Raw genomic sequence first — 25,830 nt, 5'->3', positions numbered from 1 at the left:
AAAAAATAATCATCACTGCGTTCTAAACTTTTCACTACTTTTTAGTACATTTTTCATCAATATACATAGCAAATTTCAAATAGATATATGCTCAAATTAACAAAATATGAGGGTGGTATCGCCTTACAGCGCACTGATGATAACGTCAAAGTGTCTAAAGCTGCGTCAAGTTTTCTCTTTGCCAAAAAAGTTGGATAAGCCTCACTTTAATTCGGGGATTTCATTGATGTACATACTTGATTTTCCCTTTTTTCCTCCATAAACAGTCGAGGAACTAATCTCGCACTCACATGCGACCTTCTGAAGATTTATCGGTAAGTTATGGACAGTACTCCCACTTTCAGTCAACTAAACAGACTATCTTATATCTACGGTCTACAGCGTCTTAAGCTATAGCCAGAAGCAGTTTCTCCGTATGTTTTGTTCTACCTGGGAACCCGATCAAAAAGCTTCCGCTTAGAAAACTCCCATTTCACTTGCATACTTAAGATCTAGTGATATATATATATATAGATTTTTTCTTCTGTTGTCATTTAAAATTTCTTAGGGCGTCATTACTACATCTAAATCAAACCGAACTGCTCTCCGGTGCGCCGAAACGTCACCAAACTTCGCCATCTTCCGTGTGTTGCGTTTACCTTCTCCTTTTCATATGCTTGGGAAACTGCCAAAAATTAAGCAAATGCCTGGAAATTTTACAAAAGACGACATAATAAATAGTGGATTAAAAATAGGATTATTTTTACCTCAACCTTGAATATTTAATACTTTTATTACGAAATAATATTCGTGTATTCGCTAATGAAACCATGGTTTTTTGATCATGCGTTGTAGGACCGTACCCTGTGCACATTCATGCATAATAAAATCTTTAGTTTTGTCTTTATTTTATCAAAAAATTAAGATGCACTTAAATATGATAAATAAACATTTGCTAAAAATTTCAGCTTAGTGCGCCCATTATTTTTCGACAAAAACGCTTTGTAAACGATTTTACCGGACAACCCTCGTACTAACTACATTACAAACGAACAGATACAGAAAATAGATCAAATTTTTCAACATTTAGACAAAAAAGTGTTCATTTCATGTTCAAATGCATGTAATTAATTCCTGGATAAGAAACACAATCATATAATAGGATTATTGAACTTATATTGGTGAATATTAGCACGAGTTGACTGTACAAATGCTCGAGCTTGCGAGTGCATTTGTACACCTAACTTTTGCCAATATTCACAAATGTAAGTTCTTCAATTTCTTTGCTATATAGCTAAAACAATTTTTCATTCATTAATATTAATTCTTTGAATGAAAAACTCAAATTTTAGAAAATTATTCAATATGAATATCTACATTTAAAAGTGTGAAACATCAGTATATGTCCAGGAATGTTCAATACTACAGCAATCCAATCGACATACTTATGCATACATCGGCGCGTTTGATACGAATGCTCGTATTCGAAATGTTTTCGGGGCATATTCGTATATGTAGTGGACACTCAGCTTTGTATAAAAAGCCACAATATTGAACCCTAAATTCTGTAAATTTAGTAGATTTTTATAGACTATTTATTAGCTATATTGGATTACTTTGCTGCAATCAATCTCAAAGGAAGTCAGGAGTGGGTGAAAGAATTTTTTCTTCATATAAGTCACTCATATACAGCACAAAGAAACATGCAAAAAAAAACCATTTGCTTCAGTTCCTTTCATAAACAGCATTTAGGCATACATTTCCTATTTTCATTCTTCATCAATTTAACATTTAACGATCAAAGAAAATATTTAAGAACTGTATCTGGAAGTGTCTTCAATGGCACTTGAAAAATTCTTCGTTTCAGTTTCACATACATCTCGATCAGCAGAAGCTTTAAGTGTTTACATTATCAAGTTTTGCAAACTATTTATTGGTTGTTACTTTAGAATGAAAGCATTTCAGTGTCGTTGACTCGCCCTTTTAATTAATTTGCAAGCAATTCACTTATCTTTCACTTGTGTGCATTTGTTTTGGACTCCTTTGACAATGTTGATACAATCCGAGAGAATTACAATTCCAAACACGACACTGATCACTGTGACACCAACGATTCCTATGTTTTTTGCCGATTGTCTGTCATCTGGGGCACTGGTCAATGTGCGAATGTACTGATTGGTTTCCTTCGGGTTAACTGTAAGATTCTTTTGAATGTTACCAATTTTCTCTTGAATAACTTCTTCAGTCAATTCTGTAGATATACAATAAAGAAAAAATTCTTATAGTTCATAGTTAAAAATGACCCATACGTCACAACACTAGCTAGAGTCTCTATTATAAAAGTGAATGAATTCAGGATGGAAGCCATTTCGTGGTTCTCTCCCAACAGCACTTATACACTGTTATTTTACATTTTTCGTGATGCCTGCAAACATATGCGAGTCTGACAAATCATAATTATTTATTCTAAAAGTTTTTTTTTCTTTGAGACCAATATGCCATGACAAGTAGCACGTGGTGGTGTTACCGGTCAGCAGGGGATGCTCACTCCCCTATGGCACCTGATCCTACCTCCGATGTTTTTGGGGGTCCGTGTTTGCTCTGCTCCCGGTTGGTATATTTTTAATGGACTCTGGGCTTGAATACTGTTCATTATCTCCATAATTCATCGTACATTTTAAGTTTAAATCTTTGTACCTTCATTTTAAAAATTAATGATAGTTTATTTAACATTACAGCTTGAAAGAGATTAAATTAAGAATAGTTTCAATATCATTTAAAACGAAGATCACCATTTGAGAACAGACAAAGATAGAAATTCCCTTTGATTCCAGACTTAAGGGAAATGAAAAATATTTATATGATATAGAACTGGCTAACATCTTAAATTGACATTGAAATAAAACATTGCTAGGGGTGAACATACATAGTAGGAAAAAGCTTTTATTTTTTCCTAGTGTAGAATGAAATTTTCCGATATTAACATGGAATATGGATGTTATTTTAAGCTGCATGTTTTCAAGTTGTTTTATTGTATTATTGTATACATTGTTTTTAAGAACTATTCATTCAAACATTACATTAAAAAGCATAGTTTTTTATATTTTGTATCAACAGCGTTAGAGGAACAGACAATGGTACAAGAATATTCTTATTCAAGGGTGTTTGGGGATTATTTTAACATGTTTAACTCTTGTAACATGAGATATATATACTTACCTGGACACCATTCGGAGAGGGGTTTTGTGGATGATACTGTATAACTGTCAGCACTATGTACAAAGAAACCTGCAATTATTGATAAAAATATTACTGTGGTAAATAATTCTGCTTTGCTGTTTTGAGAAAAAAAACATGGTGAGAAAAAAGCTTAATTAAATGAATGTAGGATGAATCTAGGATTTAAGACATATAATTGAAATTTTGAGGGGATGCTTGAGGATATTTGATTTTTAAAGATAGGAATACTGATTCCATGGCTTCATTAAAACCATTAGAAACGAGATGCATTGCAGAAAGCTCATAAATTTACTCCTCATCAAAATACTGCTGCGAAGGAGGAACTGCAGACATATTGAACTATACCCTACTCAAAAATCTGTGTAAATCAATTGGTATTCTCAAAAACTCCAAAAAAAACGTTTAGAAAAATCTACAGTCGTAATATTTCTCCATATCAAGAGCATCAAAAGATGACTTTTTGTACTTCATACAACCATTCCTCGATAAATTCAAGACTAGGCTTTTGACATCATACAAACTGCTTCTTCAATGAAAATGGAACTCGGAAATTTCCATTTGTTGTGATAAGTCATTTATAAAGGTACTGTAGAAAATTCTACATATAAGTACTTAAATATTAAAAAAAACATTCCTCATTTACAATAACAAGGTACTCTTTGGAGACCATGTCTTCCGACAAGCTGTTGGAATTTCTTAGAGCAAAAGTTGCGATCCCTTATAGTTTTTCTTTATTTATTTATTTTTTTTTTTTTTTTTTTGACCCAGCATTTATTGACAAATTCCTATACGAGAAAAGAAATATCATGTGTGCTTCTAAATTCGACATTTAGATACAGGTATATCGAGGATATCAATTACCAACATTCTTTCCATTCATATATCGATTTATCCCAGGGAAATCAAAATGAAAGTCACCACAGAATTTGCTACAGCTATTACATACTTATGTATTTTTACTAAATATAGACATAACACAAACTAACGACTAATTAAACGGGATATATAAAGTTTCCCATTGCTAACTTCCTATATTTATGTTCCAATATTACATTATCATATGCTATTGATTTCTATATCTCCCAACCAATTCGTTGCGCAGAAGCATGTTCTGTGTACGATCAATCTTAAAACAATATAGACTACTGCCAAGTACCTTGATGCTACAGGGGTTTCAACAGTTTCGTTTAAATTCAGTATTTCTCATATTTGCATATTATTGTTGGGCCAATTTTTACTAAAATGCTTCAATTTTTAAAGCACTGTTTTCAAACTAGTTGTGACTGAGGTGTACTCAGTTAACGTTATCAACACTGGGGGATCACGGCTGGTGAGATCCGTCGACGGAGGGTGGTTACTCCTCCTAGGCTCCTGGTCCATATTTCAGGGAGTCCATATTTTTGCCCTGTTCTCGGTTTGCTTATTTAATTGATCGCCATTCGTTTTCTTTAACTTTTTTTTCCTTTTAAGAAACTAGAACAATGTGTCCCTTATTTAAATAGAGGTGCTAATGGCAGTTAATAATTCTTTTATAGTGACACCAAAATGTCTAACGTGAAAAGCGTTTTCCTAAAGATGAAAATTCTTGACTGGATAAATTCTTCTGTCGAGAAAACAAGTAGTTCGACTCAGTGGTGAAGACCTTTGACACATAATGTCAAGATACATCAGTGATGATGTCAACAGCATGCACAATTTCACAATCTTGGATTTAGCGGCTTTTTTGAAGAATTTTAGACTAAGCATTTGAATGCAAAATAATTTGGACTCAACCCCCCCCCCCCCAAAAAAAAAGACAGGGTTCTACATGGATGAATGAATTCTGGTCGGTGGTATGTCCAGTTGAAAAATTCTAGGTAATTTTTAAAGAAAAGAATTAAACTGAAATTTATTGTAGACTGAGATGGAATAAATTTCATTCTCTGAAAAATGTGGCTGGTTACTTAACCGGAAAATTTCATTATTCATTTTATTGAAGACACTGAGGTTTTCCATCCCCCAGGATTAGAAAAACAGCAGTTAAAGCTATGGTACATTGTTTTGAATCTCATTCTTTTACTTATCACCTGTATGACTTAAGAGTTTCAATAATTTATGGACCTTTAGTGCAAATTTTATAATACATGTACATGTACTTAATCATGCTATGCACCATTTAGCATGAAATGGTGAGGGGAAAAAAACAGCTAAAACTATAGTTCTGTTAATTTTTTTTTGAATAACACGAGGAATTTTATCACTCAATATCTATTCAAAATCTATGGTAATGAATGCTGATTTTTTTGTATAAGAACATCTAATGGTACCATAATATTGAATCAAGAATATCTCAAAAAATTATCAGTGGGTAAGTTATGCTGCAAGGCACTTGTACGTGTACGTTGTGTACGACTTTAACCGAAAATACTCACAGAAATTTAGTTAAATTCGCAGCCTATGTGTTTTTAACCATGCAATTCTTTTTCAGTGTTCTTTATTCCAATTTATTATATTATACAGGGGAAATTACATTATCCAAATGTTATGAGGAACTGTGAGCAGATATATCAATTTTGCTTTTAAGAGTTGAAAGTTAATCAAAAATTATCTTTCTTGACACAAAACAAGAGTTATCGCTGCATCTATAGAGAAGGATGTTTTGATAATTATGTTCAATTTAAGTTCTAATATTTATTACATTTTATAAATCATACGTTGTGTAAATAGCATTTGATATAAGTGCAAGATAACACAGAACACTTCCAATTTTATTTCAGTAAAATACCTGGTAGGCATTAGTAAATAAAAAGAGTTTTAAGAAATTGAAGTTCTTTATACTACCCTGGGTCATAGAGAGAACCATGAAATGAGATTTGTTGCACGTAACGATTTGGATTTCAAGCTTTATTTTGAGATATTTAAATAAATAATCATTTCAAGAGAAAATATTCATGGCTGCAGAGGGACATCCTTAAAATAAATAGCTTTTGTTCCTTTGCCGATAACTCGCTATTGTAAGTGAACAGATTGTAAACTGAGGCGAGAGACATTTCAGAATCTGACATGAAAAAATATTACCTTGGTTACATTTCATAAATTCATGGGGATGGGTGTCAAAGTCGCACATGTATTCCTGTCTTGTATGAATGAAAAAGCCTCATGCAGAATATTTAACACAATAGAGTATTATTAATCAAACATTTTAATAGATAGAACACCAAAGCATTTACTTTTATGTTTGAGTGTTGTAGGGGGACGTCGACCCATCGAACAAGATGCATCGTCCATTAAACGGTAGACTATGCAGGTATTCGAAATATATGTAAACGTGTAGCATGCTTTATTCTCCCTACATATTGATTCACAAAGTTCGGAAGTTGCACTATTATGTATTCCATTATTGCAGAAATTAAATGGACTTCCATCTTTCAGCGTTGATTTTGCAGATTCCGTCATACATGCCTCAATTTCTACAATACAAAATGCGGATAAACTAAATCAAAAAAGAAAAGTCTAAAACAGCTATATTTTGATTCAATACCTCTTTCACCGAGTGACATAGAAGATGGATAAAAAGGAGAATAATTAAAAATTTGTTACAATATAAGGAATGAGGGAATAGCTGTCTTCTCATTTGTCATTTGCGTTTTGCGTCTGCGTTGTCATTTGCATTTGTCATTAATGCTCGTTTAACTGTCTTAAACATCGGTGTATTATCCAATTAAAAAGTCAAATATAAAACAGTTGTATTAGGTTTACTCTTTTACCTTGAAAGAGTTTAACTTTTAGTGGTAGTGTATAAAAGGATTTCTTAAGCATACCTTCATCATTGCTTTCGCAGATGAACATCTTTTCTTCAGAACAATCATCAGTGATAAAGGTCTGCTCTGTTTTATTGTAGTAAAGACAGAACATGTCATTCGGACCTGAATCTCTTATCTTTACGGGAAGTTGAGGATCAAAAGATTTACAATTTTCTAACATGCTTTCATTGTTTGAGGACCTGAGGAATGCTTTAATCCACACTCCAGTTGAGTGGCTGAAATTAAAACATGTACATTAATATTTTGTTAAGCAACATTAAAATGTTTTAAACTGTAGCATGTGGGATTTGAAGATAACGAACTCAGAAGTCCATTTAAACACTACATGTTGCTAGGAAAGCCAACATGGACCTCAGGAACCATAGGTGGGATCAGGCGTCTTGGAGGAGTGAGTATTCTCTGTCGACCAGCCACACATGCCGTGTGCTCCTTGTCAAGATTAGGTAAACGGAAAATCCGTACATAATTCAATGTGAAAATAATTGCCTGACATAATGATTTATTCTTTAAATAAAGCATATTGAGTTAAAAAATTCTTCATTTACACAAGATTTTTAACAGATAAACATACCTGTAACTTAATGAATTTACAAACAATGAATCAACCTCTTGTAGGACCAAGTCCATCAGATACATCTCAGTTAACGATGTTATTGTAACTAACGTTCTGTTATTTTTGGCGCATGCGTCATATGCTGTGTGCCAGGATGCAACCGGAAGTTGTACTCTGTATCTACATTTCGGATCTTTGACTAAAAAAAATCACAACATCAACTTTAGCTAATGTTAAGATCCCGTCTCATGTTCCGGAAAGAAAATATTTTATTTCATAGAATACATAAAATTCTTTCATGAAACAAAATGACTATGATATTATAAGTTAAACATTTGTAACTCAAAACGAAAGGAAGAAAACTCCAGCTGAATATACGGTCGATAAATTACATGAAGAATGAAGTATTCCCTCGTGTATAAAGAAATTATCTACTTTAAATTCATTATGGAATACAATTTGTCGAGAAATAGAACTTATAAGAATTGAATATTAAATCACATTTTTGAAGCATTCAATACAAATCAGGGTTGACATTATATTTACATTTAAGTTATATATACTATATATATATACTTTTTGTTGTTGTTGTTGTTTTGGTTGTTCTTTTTGTTTTTAGATAGACTTATTTTATAATCCAAGGTAAACATAGTTATATTTCAACTAATGACGCTCATTTCTTTTTCATATCTTTAGTTTTCATGGTAACAAGAAGACAGTAAACACAAAAATAATTACTAGATAAGATCTCGTTGCGTGTGGTTCTTCCTTCCAATTTTGATAAAATTAGATATGAATTTGACTGAGATATTTGTTTATGAATAATAATGTCCGGTGTTTTCTGAACAATTTTTGGTCCTTTTTTTGGTTCATGACAAATATGCTTTTCAAAATATTACGAGTTTACGAGAACTAAAGGATAAAAAATATTAGTTTAGACTTAATTTGTGGCCCATGAAGACACGTAATAAGGTAACATTAATTCAAACTATCAATAGTTGCATAAAAGATCTTTCAAATAAACATTTCTTCCTCACTGTTTATTTTACAAAAGAACTAGAGTCTTAGATTCTGTCGACCCCTCTGGGCCCTTATTGTGAAGGATCATCCCCTCTTTCTTGAAAGCAAATGAAATGTATCAAGATTTTAAACATTTTCTGTTCAACAACTATTCAGATATTTGTTTTTGTTTTCGAGATATACAGAATATAAATATTTAGGGGCCAGTCCTTAATCTGGCCTTTTTCAAAAAAATAAAAGGCTTTATTGCTAAGAACATGATTTTGTACATCTTTTGTTCAATATTGCTTCTCAAAATAATTCTCCTTTTCCATATATAATTGTCCAAGATTTAGCATTATTGCCCCTTATGGCCTCTAACCTCTAATTACGTACCACATGATAAAAATTCTATACTGCATCATTGCAAATCCTTGCGATAAACATTTTTGCTACAGGGATTTAAAGAGTTACAGTGCAGGAATGTAATTTTAAAATCTTTTGCTTGCTGATTTTAATGCCTCCTTTGCTTGCTGGTTAAATGTTATTTATCATTATGCTGATGCTACCTTTTTGCTGCTTTATAATTACGTCAACGCCACTGAAAGTAGTATCATCATATCGGAAGTAGAGAACTGAATTACAGCATTGCAATTTAAATAAATAAAAATGCTTTTATATAACTATTTTGTCATGATATTTCATTAAATGTCAATATTTTGAATAAATATAAGTTTTCTTTCTCTGTTTTCATTTCAAAAAAGACATTGATTTTTCTGATGCTAGTAGGCTAATACTGATTTTAAGTAGACCAATGCTAGTTATGCTAGTTCTATCCTTTGCTTGTTGACGCTGATCCTTGATGTTTTTTAAATACTGATCCTGATGCTAGCTGGATGCTCATGCTTATTTTCTTACGCTGATGCTGATTTATTTAACAAAGTTGATTCCCTGTACTGTATAGTTTTATGTCTTTTGGCCCTTCGTTTTCAAGATATGTAGAAGAGAAATATTTAGGTTCATGACCTTTAAGTCCTTAATGGGATCGTTTTGCAAAACTTAAGAGGCCGCATATTGATAAAAACATTATTTAATTTAAACATCATTTGTTCAATGTCGTTAATCAAAATATTTCCCTTTTCGAGATGTAAAATGTCAAAGATTAGCTTTCTGGCCCCTTATGGTCTCTAATTAAGTAACATAGGATAGAAATTATAATATAGAGTTGCAGATTGTAAAGATAAACATTTTTGATTCTTAATTCCTTACAAAAAATTGAGCGCTAAAGAGTTTTAGATATTTTGGGCCCACTGAATCCCTTATTTGAGGGTTCAGTCTCTTTTTCTAGATATCGCATGAAAGATTTAATTTGTGATTTTGCACAATATTTGTTCAATATGTTTTAACAAAATACTCGTAATTGAAAAGTTCTAATAAGAAATATTTTCAAAATTCACTCATATCCCGTGTCATGAATTTCAACCCCTATCAGGCTTCCATATTTGATACTTCCGGAAAATTTGAAAACCTAGAAGTACAACAACAACATGTCTTCTATCATTGCTGAAAATTCAGTTCTCAATCTTTATCAGTTTTGTGCAGACAAAAAGGTCATCTGAAAAGCAATAAAAGGGAGATAATTTACGACTGGAAGTGAATTTTCAAAAATTAAAATATCAGTACAAACTGCAGATAATAATGTAATGCCCCTGAAAATTTGAAGCAAATCAATAAAACCATCTCGAGAAATTTCCTGCAAAAAAATTTGTAAATAAATCCAAAAAAAAATGACTAGTTGAGATCTCGTTAATGGCAACGAGTAGGTCTTCCGTCCAATTTTTGATTAAATACGATATTGAAATGTTCATTAATTGTGTGTGTGTGTGTGTGTGTGTGTATATATATATATATATATATATATATATATATATATAATAAAGAAACAATAGAATAATTGAAGGGTCTTCCGTTAGAGACAGTAGACCATCCACATTTTTTTAACCTTGCTTTAATGATATACTAGCTGAACGTATCTGAGCATAATTAATCGATATGGCCTACAAATATTTCAAAATTCAAAAACATTAGTTTTTGCTTTTTATTTATTAATTTTATTTATATATTTATATGTATATGTAGATATGCACTTCTAGCTCCGCGTGCCTGAAATCTACTTCTTTATAATAGGGAAGTCTCCGAGAAATTGAAACTGAATTTTTGATGAGCAGAAGATAGCAACATGACAGTATTGGTATTCCTCTGGCTTAGTGCACACTTAAGGATAGTTTATCGAGTAATAGGTTTTATGGGAAGGGGTAGTTTGAGATAATAATAAAGTCAATATTGCTTCAGCAATCGGATCAAGACATTCTACATAGTGTACAGAAATGTTATTATAATAACAAATATAATAACAAATTTAACAAATCGATGAACCTACAGGTGGTCTTTCAAAGGAATTTAGACGACGGTCAAAGTACACGAAGGTTTAAGCTTAACCCGTTTAAAAACAATAAGCTGATAATGTTCAAAAATCAGTGTGATCAATGTATGAAGTTAGACTAGCAATTATACCATATTAAATTTTGAATTAAATGTCCCTTATAAAAATCTTTGAAGCAGAATAATACATCATATTTATTAATGTATTGTGATACCCGTTTGATGTAATTTATTATTCTTTGATGCATGAACTAGATTGACCATAAAGACTTCTCCGTCTTCATTATGTAAATGGATTGTTATCGGCTGCAGGAGTGGCCGATCTATTTGTGGTTGTGTTAGAATGTGCACATGGAGAAATGAGTCGTTGTTTTTTTCATTGTTCGATGGAATATTTCTCAATAATAACTTTCATAAAAATCATTAATAAAAGTTTCTAAAATTTGCTAAAAATTAATAATTCTATATGGTTGTATTTATGTTTCAATTGGTTTTTCATTTCTCATCAGATATTTATTAATTTATAGTTTTATAGAGAGTTGTTACATGAACTGCTCCCCAACATGAGAGTGTTTAAGATATAAACAAAGAACATACTTTTTTCCGGATATCAGTTGACGGTGGCAAATTGATTAATAAATATTGGAAAAAAGTAGGAAAGTGCACGACAGTTGCAAATGACACAATATATTTTTACACTTCGCATTTATTGTTATAAATGCCTATTTCAACGAACATTATCACGTGACAAAGATTCAGGGATTGAATCAACACGTGAAATTTTAGCACGTCTTTTTTGTCAGAAATCATTGAGACACTCATCTAGGAATAGATAATTTGATGATGATATAATCCTATTCTTAATCGCTGATTTCAATGTCTATGAATTAATTTATTTTTGATTGATAGAACTTTTACAATTCATTGAAAATTAAAGTATTTAAAAATGCACAGCTCTCCACCGGCAAGTGGTGGCGTCTCCATATGAGTGAAAAATTCTCGAGAGGGACGTTAAACAACATACAAACAAACAAAAAGAATCATATGGAAATAAACATGTTTGTGGCCGAATTGATGCTTTGCATCATTTTCACTTGTTTTAATTATGTAGTGGTTTTCCATTACAACAAAATTATACAGAATATTAATGACGAAAATTGTCCATTTCTTTATCTGTTTGTAAATAGGAACAAAACTTCAGTATAAATTTTGTATTTGCATTTCTATCGATATTCCAGTGTTACTGATATTCTAATATTGCCTGGCAAAACTGTGTCATGTTTTCAAGGTGAAAAATTGAAAAGGATAAATGATTGTTTTATTTTTTTCAACACTATTACTGACATTTCTTACAGATTTTCTAGTAGGTAAACAACTGTGAATTTTATAATTTATAGACTTATAGCTGTTTATAAATGTATATAGACTTAAAGAAGGTTAAAATATATATAAACTTTTAGAAGTTTACACCAAATCGCCTTATAGACGTATATATTATACAGACTTAAAGAAGTATTTGTGACAAGTAGGTGTTTATAATACATAGTTCTATAGACGTTTTAATTATAATGAATAGACGGTTTTTTCATTATTAGTATGTTTGTAAATGTTTATTTATTTTAAAACAATGACTGTGGTAGTCTAATCTTAAGGATCGTGTTTCTTGGTAAAATAGAGGTCTAATCAATTTCACGTCTATGTATCAAAGATTTGATATCTTTAATTAATAATCGATAATCCACTTAAGACTTTATTCTTATTATTAATCTTTTATGATATTTGTTGACATTTAATTTAGTTCTGCAAACATTGGAAATCAATTAAAAGGCATTACTGTCTGTGAATAAAAAGCAACCTTCTTCCACTACACACGTCTTACATGGTAAACTCGGCATTTTTTATTTACGTTTTACTTTAGTCAGATGTTGATTGTATGGTTTTCAAAGAAATCCTACATGTGGTTGACTCAATACAATACGGATATATTTGAGGTTTTCTTATCACATTCATTACTGTTTAAAGTAATATGATTTTTTTTTTGTAGAGAATGGTTTGTAAAAAAAATCATCAGAATAATCACCATTTTCTTAAGCATTGTTTTGCCGCCTTCCTCAAGGTCAGCGTTCAAAAAGATATGCTATTTCACGAATGTTTTAGATACTTTTATTAATTTATTTTAAATTATTTATCAAAAGAGAGGGTGATAAACAAATTTTTGGTAAAACTCAAAGAATTTCACTGTAGATATCAATGGACCAAAAAAAAAAAAAACAAACAAACAAAAAAAACCCCAACATTTTTATACCCCTCCTCCATGAAACAACAATTTTTTTCCAGGTTTTATAAATTGTTATTTAGTAAATTCATGTAAAAGTTTTTGCTGTTTCAGGGGGAGGGGACATATGTTTACAGACCAAAATACACCAAAAATGGTATATTGTGAGTTTCAAATGATATACATCAACAAACTTTCACTAAATGAATCAGCAATTAATTTTACAAAATTTATCCAAACTGAAATAAAAACTTATATATCCACATCTATGAGTATTTCAACATCTGTGACTTTACTGATTTGAAAACGTTTTAAGAAGTCTTTTTGATACAAATGACGCATAATTTAATATCACAAACTATGAAGATTTCGGGGAGCGGAAATGGGGGAGGGGGGTACACCCACTCGGGGAGGTAGTTGACATCCAGTATTTACATGATTACTTTAATAAATTTCTTCGTAAAAGATAGGGATTTATTTTAAACTATCTCTTAAGTTTTGACAACCCTGCATTTATACGCATTTGATTGTTGTATTTTGAGTATGAGGATGTATTGTAAATCCACTACACGGTATACATTTTGTGTCATTCACTGAAAAGAAACCTAAAAATGTTTATTTTGAAAAAAAGCCATTTTTCCCAACATATATTTTTTTTTGGAAAAAAGTAATTTTACCACAAAGGCACAGTTATCTTCTATAATAGCTTTGCATGGTTAATATCTATAATTAAAAAAAACCCAATTTATTAACTTATCTTAAACCAAGTAGGCTTAATTTTCAAAAAACTTATCGTGCTCGAAAACTCCATATCTTATTTACTCCACGTTTACACGCGTGGATTAAGAGGGGGTTCAGGGAGGGTCCAGTCCTCTTCGCGGCAATTTGCAGAGTTATTTATATACGTACAAATCTAAGGTAATGTAAGTGTGAAATGAAATGACCTTGGACCACTGTTTAATTTTTAGTTCGTACATTGGTAGGAAGACCAGGCATATTCATGAAGTTTAGGAATTGAAGCCCCCCCCCCCCCGCAATAAGATTTTCGGGTTTGGGAAAGAAAATTACGATATTTAGCTTGTCAACAAGTTTCTCAGATGGAATTTCTGTTTACTGATGACTGTGCCCCTCCCCCCTCTCCTTCGAAAAAAATCACGGACCCGCACCTGCGTCCAGAAAAAGTTGTTAACGTTCAAAAGACGAAAATGATTCCAGTTGCTTGAAAGTCAATTTTTCCTGATATTGAATACAAATTAGAGAGGATTTTACTTAAGGGACTAGGGGTCAACAAAGTCACTCGGTAGATTCTGAGAATCAGCTGTCAGAGAAACTTGACTCGGAAGTGACTGTAATTTTACAATTATTACTCCCATGTATGACAATATATTCATGTTGAAACAATGAATGATAAATTTCTGAAAATTTCAAAATGAATATCCATGGTACTTGCCTTTCTTTATCGGGAAAAATAAAAAGAATCTACATTTTAAAAAAGAAATACTACTATTTTTAGGAACAAACGGAATGGTGTACAGGGTTATGTCATAGAAGAAATTTTAAAAAAGTCTTTATTTTTTCCTGATGATACATATTTGTATTATTCTATCGATTCTCAATCATACGCCCAGTTACATATATTTACAAGTACGTACAATTGTAACGGAATCTCTCTTGCTCTCTCTCTACCTGTATCAAAATCGAGGAATGAGCCGGGGGGGATGCAAATATTCCAAAATAAATATTTTAAATATATTATTTCGTTCCTTAGACCTTTAATTTTGGAGTTTAATCATACATGGTATGTTGTAAATAGTTAATATTTTATAATAAGTAGATTTAAAATGCATGTTTTCTATAAGGTCCCTAAAAGTTCATGTAATTTTTCATTTAAGCTAATGTACATGTGACCGTATTGTGTACAATGTATATAGAACAACACTGTATGTTGAATTGTAGACAATGCGTACGTTTATGTTTTTTGCGCATGTGCAATGCAGCGTTGTCAAGGACTTAGTCCTGAGACTAAGCGTATTGTTTACGACTAGTCTTACGCTACTTCGTGAAACGCAAATTACGCCCGACTAAATTTTGGCGTAAGCCCCGGAAGTACACCCATGTTAGGTCTTAAATTTACGACTTTTGATGAAACGGGCCCCTGGTTATTCCCTTATTGCAACGCCTCGTCAAACGTAAGACGTAAACATAAGTAGTGTCTGTTTCTCCGCCAAGAGCCCGGCATAAGAAGTGAAAGACACGGGTCTTTCGAATGAGACCTTAAAAATCTAAGCCCATTGACACGGTAGGCGTTGGCGAGATAAAAAAAATAAATGGCCCAGAGTGCAGAGTATAGGTCTAAATTTTAAGCCTTTCAACAGTGTATGGTGACGCTTATTTCTGAACGAAAAAAATTCGAATTGGACGTAAAACAATAACATAAAGTCAATCTTTCTCATATAATTTTAGTCCTCGAATTTGAGCATTTTCATATAAAACAAAAGTTGTTCTGAAATAACACTATAAAGAGTAGCATGGAGTAAAAATAATCTATAACTTTTGTCCCAGACTCACCTTGTAAACTGAATAATGGGATTGGTCCGAACATAAGAATTGAAAGCCAAACAAAAAATAGACTCCTCATCTGAAAAAAATAGTAATATGGATATGATTTAATATGTTTAAAACAGGAAGATTTTAAGCATTGTTGATTATTTAATAAAACTTCATCTCCATGTTTCATTTTGAAACATTTATTTGAACTTACAGAAGGCTCACTGTGGGTTTGACCAGTACATATAGGGGATGCTTACTCCTCCTAGGCACCTGATCCCACCTTTGGTGTTTCCAGGAATATCTTTTTGCCCTATTCATGATTCCTTTTGTTTAAAGTACTTATGAGTTTTTTTTTTTGTTTTTTTTTTTTAATTTTTGGTTTTAAAGTTATCTTCACCTTTTTCATTCCTCAAAAATGAGAGAGTCTTCAAATTGTACCTGATTTGAATGATTAGTGCTATGGGTGTTTTATAATTCTAAAATGATTCATGATTAGTTCTTTATCTCTTGAGAACAAATCATTCTTAACAGTATGAGTTTAGGACAGTCTTATAAAACAGTAGATTGCAAAAGTAGGATTACATTTATCTATTCCCTACTCATAGCTATATAAACGGTTTGTTCATGGATGAAATAGTGCATTAATTCATATATTGAGTCAGACAGAGTATAATGAACATTGTTTCATTTTAATATGCTCTGCACTTTATGTCCTTCAAGCATATATAATTATCTCCAAGAGAATGTCAAATTTTAAAAACTGATATATACTTAGCTTTAAATGAATTCACTGTACACATTTTCAAAATGCAAAGTGCTCGATTTATATGTTTCTAATTTATGATTTTTTTTTCTCTTTCTTTTCCCTATAAGTATTGATTAAAGTCAAGGTTTCCCTTTTTTTTGTAAATTGAAGATCTGACTGAACAAATACCTGCAATCGATTATAATGTTTTCGCTAAGTGCATCTTTATAAAAACTGACAGGGATGTGCAATTAACTATATCATTGCGTTAATTTATTGCATTTCAATCATTGTCGAATAATTGTGAACAATAAAACTGTTTGCGTAAGCGATTCGATTTTTGTTCTCATTGTGTTTTCTCCTATGAAGTTAGTCATCTTTTCCTTGTGCCTATATACATATTCGTGCACGAAGCAAATTGTACCTTCATACTTTCAGTAAATAAAAATTTCATATAATTGTGTTTTGGATTTTCAAACGATAAAAACGCTTTTTACTGCTGTTACATTGCAGGAAAAATCCATTGACTGAACTTTGTTAATTTTTAATCTGCAATGATTGTATCCGATAAACATAGTATTACAAAATAGACATGTCATTGCTTGTAATTATATATGTTTAATGTACTGTATTTATCGATCCGTATATTACAATGTTGGAGAAACCATGAAACAGTTAAACTTTAACACTAATATGATTACAGTTGGCTTTAAATAATGGATTTAAATTATTTAGGAACTGCTTCAGATAAACGGCAATATGGTATCATTCATTGATTTGTTAATGAAACTAATTCTCTTTCGAACAAATCCGGGCCCTCGTATCATTTCATTCTAAGCACTTATTGAAAACAGTAGAAATATTAGTACAATTATTTGAGAAATACAGCCGTAAAAAATGAAATGAATACAAATACCAAACGTAAGCATTTTCTTTAAGCATTCCTAAACCTAATTTTTTATCGTCATTCAAAGCAAACTTTTACAACTGGCAGTTATACAGTTGCTTGGGATTTTTTTTAGTTATTATTTTTAGTAATTTATCTGTCTTTCCTCTACTAAAAGGTCGTATATTATCTTCTTATTTTTTTTTTAACGAGAAAGCATGTATAGTATTGTTATCATAGCAAAGCCTGACGGCTTGTAACAGAAAGGGCTTAAATTACACTAGTAACTCTTCAAAGTTTTCATGAAAAAGGGTATATAATAGCAAAAAATATATATATAAAATGCGAGAAGCGACCCTGACTTTTTTACAAACTAAAAGTTGGAGATATTAGACTTTATTTCTGAGCTTTCTTCTTCGATTCTAATGGGCGTTCGCTTTGAGATCAGAAGGCCCAGATTCGATTCTTGTTCGTCGTGCACCGTCAAACCAAAGACATAAAAGTAGGAAGTGGCTGTTCTTTCTCCAAGCGCGCGGCATAACATGTGAAAAGTCACGAGTCTTTTTGATGAGACCTAAAAAAAAAAAAAAAAAAAAGAGGTCCCGAGCAGGTATGTTAAAGCAGCACGCAGATCAGAATTCGCCTATTACACTTTTTTGTCAATTGTAATATTGTTAAATCGGAAAAGTCGGAGAAACATTTACTATCATTATCCATTTTATAGACATCAATGAGTGAGGCACTCCACTACAACGTCATCAAGTGACGTCTAAAAATAGAAAAAGATGGCTGAATGAAAAAGTGAAAAGTTCAACACTACGAAAAGTGCTGCTAGAATCCTATACTCATATCACAGAAAAAATTATTCCACACTTTCAGATGAAACCTTACCAAGTTTTTTTTTTACATTTTGTACATATGATCGAAACATTTTCAGCAATTCACGTTTACCACACGATTCTAGCAGCACTTTCCAAGAACTAAAGAATAAGAACCTTCGATAGAAACAAAAATTGTGTCAAAGTAGTGTTTGCATCTTTGTTGTTAAGAACGACATATAGTTCACGTCATATAGGTTACCGTGACGACTTGTGAAATATACGGAAATAAATGAAATATTCTTAAATAATATTTATTTCACTGGTAATTTACAATGGGCATTTATTTCCGTATATTTTATCACATGTCGAATATTCCATGTACGAGTGAATAAATCCGCACATATTCACCCTACGTAGTCGCACACTTTGGAAAGATTTCTAGTGTTCGCCTACTGCATATTGTACCATCTAGCGTTAACCAATAATGCAAGAATACATCTACTTTTGATGATACATGTACTTCTTTCATCTGAGTTTTTTAAATGATTCATGGAAATAAAACTCTAAAGAAATCACAGATTTCTTTATTAAGTCAAATCTGAGGAACATTTTATATGCATATACTAGGTACTAAACAACGTTTACATGTATTCAAACAACTTTGCTTCACATATTTTGAAAGTGCATATAGTATGTTCAAAGACAATAAAAAGCTTCAAAGTTTTCTTATTTTATCTTTGTTATCCTAATTTCTGAATGGTATTTATATATATATATTCTTTTATTCCTCACAGCAAATTTTTACAATTCTGTTTGAAGATAATAATGCATAAAACCACAAATTTCTTAAAGTACATGATCTAGCCTATTGGATTATTAGACAACAGTTGGCATATGATTACACCAGCAAAGTGAATTTTATTGCTAATTTAATTAGCTCGGTACCTATTATACTCAGCATCTCGTTAACTCGGCACGTAAACTAATTAAATAATTAATAATTTTATAGATGAAAAGAATTTTAGATTTTTTATCCTTCTAACTGTTATCTTTCACTTTTATTCGTGTTTAACTTATTAGTTTTCGTTCCGGATCCGGAGTTGATCTTCAAATTTGGACAAGCTCACTCTGTCTACATGACAATGACTAAAGGAACATTATACGAAAATTGAGACTCCGATCAAAGAAAGGCTTGTATTACTTTTGTGGCCCTGGAACCTGCATGCTTTTTAAAAAATGTATCCTGGGGATTTTATTAAAAAATAAAATACTGAATTATAGTACAATAAAACACGCTTATAATGATCACGCTTATAATAATTTGACGCTTATAGCGAGGTGATTTTCATTCAACATATCTTTAAAATATATTGTTAACTTATCGTATATAACGAATTACTTTTATAAGGAATCAAAATCGTCCATCCCGCCACTTCGTTAAACGTGTTTTACTGTAATTTTTAACATTTTGAATGTTGTCTTGTATATACATTGTTTATACATGTATCAATACGCAATTCTTTACTGACAACAAGTATCACTGATACAATGAAACAATTTGAGTTGGAAATAATTTATTCTTATTAATTTAATTAATTTGCTTAAGTGTTAATGGAGTCTCATCCTTAGCCTTTACATAACTGTCACACCATCCTAACTTGTGTACTTCAGATACATCTTTCTAGACCCTAATTTACTTCGATAACGGTTACAATTGGCTCCTGCTTTGGGAACCGGGTATTCTCTGAGGAGTGAAAGTAAATGTCCCCTGAACTTCATCCTATAGGCGCTTTCACTCCTAAAAGAATGAAGACTTTCATTTTTATGGAGGGGAACAATATAGAAATCTAGCGGATAAACCCTTCACCTCGATTGGCAGAACACTACATGGTGCCAGAGATCCGGGGTTCAACCCAACCGGAGGTAAAACCTGTTTCTATTGCATTGTAAATGTATAAACATACAATTTACTGTAGAAAAGTGGAATTTGCAGACTGCGCGCTTTTTAGTTAATTTTACTTAATGGCTCTATTTTTATTTTTCTTTCTCAAATCGGACAATTTTTAGTAACCGGTTACTCGCTTACTTTTCCGATCGAGTAACCAGTTATTCGGATAGTTTTTCGCATTCTTGTTCGCGGTACATACTCAGTTGTGATATATATTGTATGTAATGTCGTAACGATTTCTATAGTTACCTTATCATTTGTATATCAGAATATACAAACCACAAATGCACTGCACATGAACTTTATTTATAATATTACGAATACACACTCTCTTCTCAGTAAATTTGTCCTCGAACACCACGTAATCGTTGGCTGCTTTGCGCTTTAAACAGTGCGACATTGAACTCCGGACACTTTTTACTACCATTTCTAATTGTGATGTTCAAAAAATAAATTATATCTCACTCATCATAATATACGGAATATACCCCATGTTTAACAATGTATTGGAGAAAATGACTCATTGTCAAAATTCGTGGGATTTATCCCATTTGAGCAAATTTATGGGAGAAAAAAATCCCAAAGGGAGAAAATATCCCATCTGACACTTTTTCTCCCAAGTGAGAAAGTGGGATAGTTGTTAGGACTAAAAATCCCACCATTTTCCCATGGGATTCTGACTTTTAGGACTTCATATCTTTTAAAAAAAAATATTTGAGTGTTCAACATGAGACCCGTAGATACTGCTAAGAAATCCTGCCAAGTGCTATAATTTATTTTTGGACATCACAATTAGAAATGGTAGTAAAATGTCTGGACAATGTCGTGTTCGGAGTTAAATGTCGCACTGTTTTTATATATCGCTGGTTTCACGGTTAAACTTCGGTCTGAGGTGGTTAAGCACTTTAGTTGTCCCACCCGTGTATGTTAATTCCATATCACATAATTTACACCTTACAGATTTAAATTCAGCCATTCTATTAAAAATGTTTCCATGCTTTCGATGCCTGTGGTGGCATTTTCTTTAATCTTATACTGCAGACCAGCACAGGATAATGTGAGGTAATTATAATTAAATCAAGCCTTCTTGTTAACACCTTGGCAATCAAAGCCATCAATTAGATAAACTGTAAAATACTAATCAAAACAAATCAATTGCATTTGTAAAGCGCTAGGTCGAGACTAACGTTAAATAACGGTAAATAAAATGGGGACTTAATAAACAAAACTACATTATTTTTACTGATTTACTTTATAAATTCAACATATCCGAGTAACCGAGAAGCAGTTTTACTGACCGATAATCGCCTCGTTCGACGATTAACCGGTTAACCGGGTACTCGATGACAACACTAATATAATATAATATAATATAATATAATATAATATAATATAATATAATATAATATAATATAATATAATATAATATAATAATATAATATAATTTTTACCGAGTACATTTCTGGTTAATTTTACTTATTTGATAACTCTGTTTATTCTTTCTTTTATCATTGAACCTTTTTTAAGTGTGAATAAAAAAAACATTCTTATTCATCAGATGCCGAGTTAACCGAATGCCGAGTTCACCTTTTTCAGGTACCAAACGAATTCACCATGTACCTAGTTGACTTCTACCAGGCTATTGACGAAAGTCCATTCCTATTCCATGTTTTGGGTCCAGATCTTGAGGGTTAACTGGAAACAAAGGTATAAATATCTTTAAAGCAATATGAGCTGCATGTTTGAGAATCTTGTTTTGCTGTTAGAATTTGTTATGATAAATTTGTATGTAATTTTTACGTTTTTGATCAATAAGACAGATATAAAGTAACAATTGTTTTAGAATAAAGGATTTTGTACAATCAATTATATAGTATTACGTAAGAAATCAATATTGTACAGGATGACAATAATGTAATTTTGCTTCAATCAAAGCTTATAAACAGTTCTTCTATCGAAGATATGAACAACAGGTTCATAAACATTCTTTTTTTTCTGTCATGGAAACAGTTAATTACAATTTTGCAACAACAATTTCTGATATCTAAGTTGCAACTCATATTGCTTTAAATGAAACAAAGTTATGCATAAATTTAGTCATGTTTATTAAGATAATCATTTGTCTCCATACCTTTCTCAACAAAAATTCTCCAATTATTTGGTCTTCCAATCTCATGTACTTTGTGCCTTTTCGTGCAATAAACACTGCTTCCCGCGGGAAGAAACTCAGTCACTCAGTAACATTCTCATCAGCATTGAACATCACGAAATATCCATATCATTGCAGCACATCATTATCCATTCAAACTTCAAAGCGTTATCAATAACACCTTTCCAAACCGATTTGCATCTTCAACCCTTTCGTTTTAATTTATTACGGCTATTAGAGCGATCTTTATTTACGATTGCAATATTGTAATATTTGTGTAAGTCACAGGAGTAAATTTGAAAGGAAAACCCATAGGATTAAAAACTTTCCTAGGAAATGAGTAGATATGGTATATGATTTAGTCTATTTAGGAAGTCGGGATTTGATCACTTGACCAACCCACTTAATTTCCAAGTGATGTTGTTAACCCTTTTATTGATTTTTTTTTTTAAAATGTACATATGGATTTAGACCTATTTTTTAAAAAAATTCATCATAAAAATTAACCAAGCTATATATATCTATGCTCGCTTCCCTTTTTGACTCCTGATTAATTTTGCCAAGGAAATGATTTATAATATTGTGTAAATTGCTTCTTTTTTATTATATCAACATTCTACATAATTGTGCCATGAGTATTCTTTTGAATGCATGTCCAATGTAACGTTTGCTGATTTCATTCATTTTTTTCTACAGGCATTTGTATTTAATTAGAAGTTATAAAAAGCAACACATATTAAAAGATGATTATATTATTATATAATAAACGAATTAATCTTCTCTTACCTTCTCATAAGTTCTAACCGCTACAAAATAATACATTAAGAAAAACGAATATTTTTCCCTTTAAACGAAATGTATTTTTTAGGAAAAAAGATGTTCCCATCCTTTGCACCACTTCTCCAATGGAAACTGTAACGGTGCTTGATCCTGCATTTTAATATTTGATTTGTTTGTCTGTACCGTCAAGAAATACAAGACAGACCACCATTTCATGCATCGAGTGTCGATATTTCAAATAATTCCCATTTAGTTCCTGTCTGTATACGTCTGTGAATTTTCACATGAGCGAGTTGCTTTCAGCATGTCCAATAGTTTGATTGAGAATGGTTAGTAATGTAATATAAAATGCATTACTTACGGATAATCAATGAAATGTTGTTGTGTTAATTAGTTATTTGTCAAACAATGAATAGTTGGTAAAGCTTGCAGTTTGAATTAAGTTTCATGTTTCACTGAATAATAAAATATTAAATTTAAAAGATAACAAAGCTAAAAATAAAAAAATGTACTATAGCACCGCAACGAAAAATATGATTAAAAAACTGAAATATTTTGAACAATATTTCTCCTAAGCTTAAAAAAACTGTTTTTCTATTCGGAATGTATTTAACTTTGTTTTTACTCACGAACGCTATTAAAATAATGTACATAAGCTACGGTATTTGAAATATTTGTTTAAAAAAGAATATGAATGATCTATTGGAAAATTTATAATAAAGTTCTATGTGTACCTTATTTAACTAATAGTTCTCATTTTGTCAACATCTGTTAATGCATCGCATGGATTGTGAAGTTGTCAAAAAATCAATGTTAAACTTAGTTCTTGATATTTCAAATTGAATAGAAATTTTAATGGAAAAAGGGCGTCTCTCCGCATTGCATGTTTGTTTAACAGAAAAAATAGCACACAAATGTTAGCCATTGATTAAAAAAACAAATTTAGTTAGGATGGTTGTTTTAACGTATTCTATTGAATAAGTCTAAGATAAAGATTGCTGTGAAATATTTTATGTTTTGAATTACCTTTATCTCTTACATGATAATAAAAGTATCTAAACTTTGAAAATTAAGAACGATTGATGCATATTTGATTCTTGTATTTTGGATGTATCACGTGATTGTTTGGAGCTTTGCTCATTTCATTTAGTTAACATAATTAGTGGGGATATAACTATATAACTATAGGGTTTAACTAATATATATATATATATATATATATATATATATATATATATATATATATATATATATATATATATATATATATATATATATATATATATATATATATATATATATATATATATATATATAATTTCAGTTTCAAAAATGAGAAATTCATAAAACATGCCTGCAGTGTAAAAAGTCAAAAAATCATATCAGATGTCATTCTAAATTGTCGCTCAATTTACAGTGTTTGCTAAATAATATAATTTAATAGATAAATGCAAAGAAGAGAATAGCTAAGGCGCGCATTATTACTTCATAATACTCATTTATTTAAAATCAGAATTGTTCAAATTTACAGATATTTTAATTTTTCCGGCTAATCGACTACAGATTTTTAACCGATTACAATCATTCCGTCTTGATTAGAAGGTCATGGGTTCAAACTTTGGCAGCGATGACCTAATGTGCGTTTCTTTATTAACCTTTTTTTTTCTAAAATATCAGTTAAATTTTACATGATTTACCGTTTCTGCAACAGACATTTGTTGAATATGAGATATATATGCTGCTGAATGTTTAATACGAATTCAATACAAGAAATCCCGTGGGCAACATTTATATTGACTTTTAAATAATTCAATAGTGACATTTCCTATCTCTTAAATATTCTGTTATATTGAGCCTTGCTTTCATTTGTGTTCTGCTTTAGGTGTAGGATAGCAATTCCCTTAACGTTCATTACATCTAAAATGCACATTTGGAAAGATTCTTTATGAAGAGGTATGGAGTTTCCTATTCCAGTCACTAAATATACACAAAATGGCATTATCTTCAAAGGGTATTGGGTCACTTTCCTTTTTGTATTTGAACATATTAAAAATGCATTCGATATTTGGATATTTTGTTAGAAAAAGACATTAATGGTAACCTAACAATAAAGCTTTATGATAAACGTGATACTTCATTTTTTCCCAATCATTTGAAGGAGCACACGGTGGGTGTGACCGGTTGGCATTGGATGCTCACTCCTCCATGGCACTTGATCCCACCTCCGATGTATTTCGAGGTCCGTGTTTGCTCTGTTCGCGATTTGTATTGTCTAAATAGACTTTGAGCGTAAATTCTGCTTGTTATCTCCATATTTCATTGATAAAAGTCATTCTTAAAACCTCTCAATATTACAATTACTAGTGATAACCTTAAACATTATAAGTGTCTTTTACCTATTTTTCTTTAAAACATATAATAAAATTTTATGTGATGAAAAAAGTCCAGGGGCTTAAAAGTTTAAGTGTGATTTAAAGTGATAAAAAGAGATTGAATGACATCTTTTATCAATGACTTTTTTGGCTATTAATACACTACTATTTCAAGATTAGAAAGATCGATTTTATCGTATAAAAAACAAACCTTCTATATTACGAAATAGCCATCAATGCTATTGTTCTGAATGTAAAGAAGACAGTATAACACACAATATTGGAAGA

The 25,830-nt window shown here is 31.2% G+C and overlaps 1 protein-coding gene across 1 annotated transcript; it reads right to left on the bottom strand.

The window, feature by feature from the left end:
- Window positions 1-1,951: 1,951 nt before the first annotated feature.
- Window positions 1,952-23,447, bottom strand: LOC133193573 (uncharacterized). Its single transcript, XM_061329535.1, has 7 exons — window positions 23,177-23,447; window positions 15,860-15,929; window positions 7,594-7,774; window positions 7,020-7,237; window positions 6,552-6,668; window positions 3,199-3,267; window positions 1,952-2,230 (listed from the first exon to the last, which is right to left on the bottom strand). The coding sequence occupies exons 1-7, from the start codon at window positions 23,210-23,212 to the stop codon at window positions 1,983-1,985; spliced, it is 939 nt and encodes a 312-aa protein (XP_061185519.1). The 5' UTR covers window positions 23,213-23,447; the 3' UTR covers window positions 1,952-1,982.
- Between the last annotated feature and the right edge of the window lie 2,383 nt (window positions 23,448-25,830).

Source organism: Saccostrea echinata, unplaced genomic scaffold, assembly GCF_033153115.1.
Source record: "Saccostrea echinata isolate AGI-Se365-2 ecotype Australia unplaced genomic scaffold, CSIRO_AGI_Sech_v1 ptg000028l, whole genome shotgun sequence".
In the NCBI taxonomy this organism is placed as follows: domain Eukaryota; kingdom Metazoa; phylum Mollusca; class Bivalvia; order Ostreida; family Ostreidae; genus Saccostrea; species Saccostrea echinata.
This window is presented reverse-complemented; position numbering and strand designations above follow the sequence as displayed.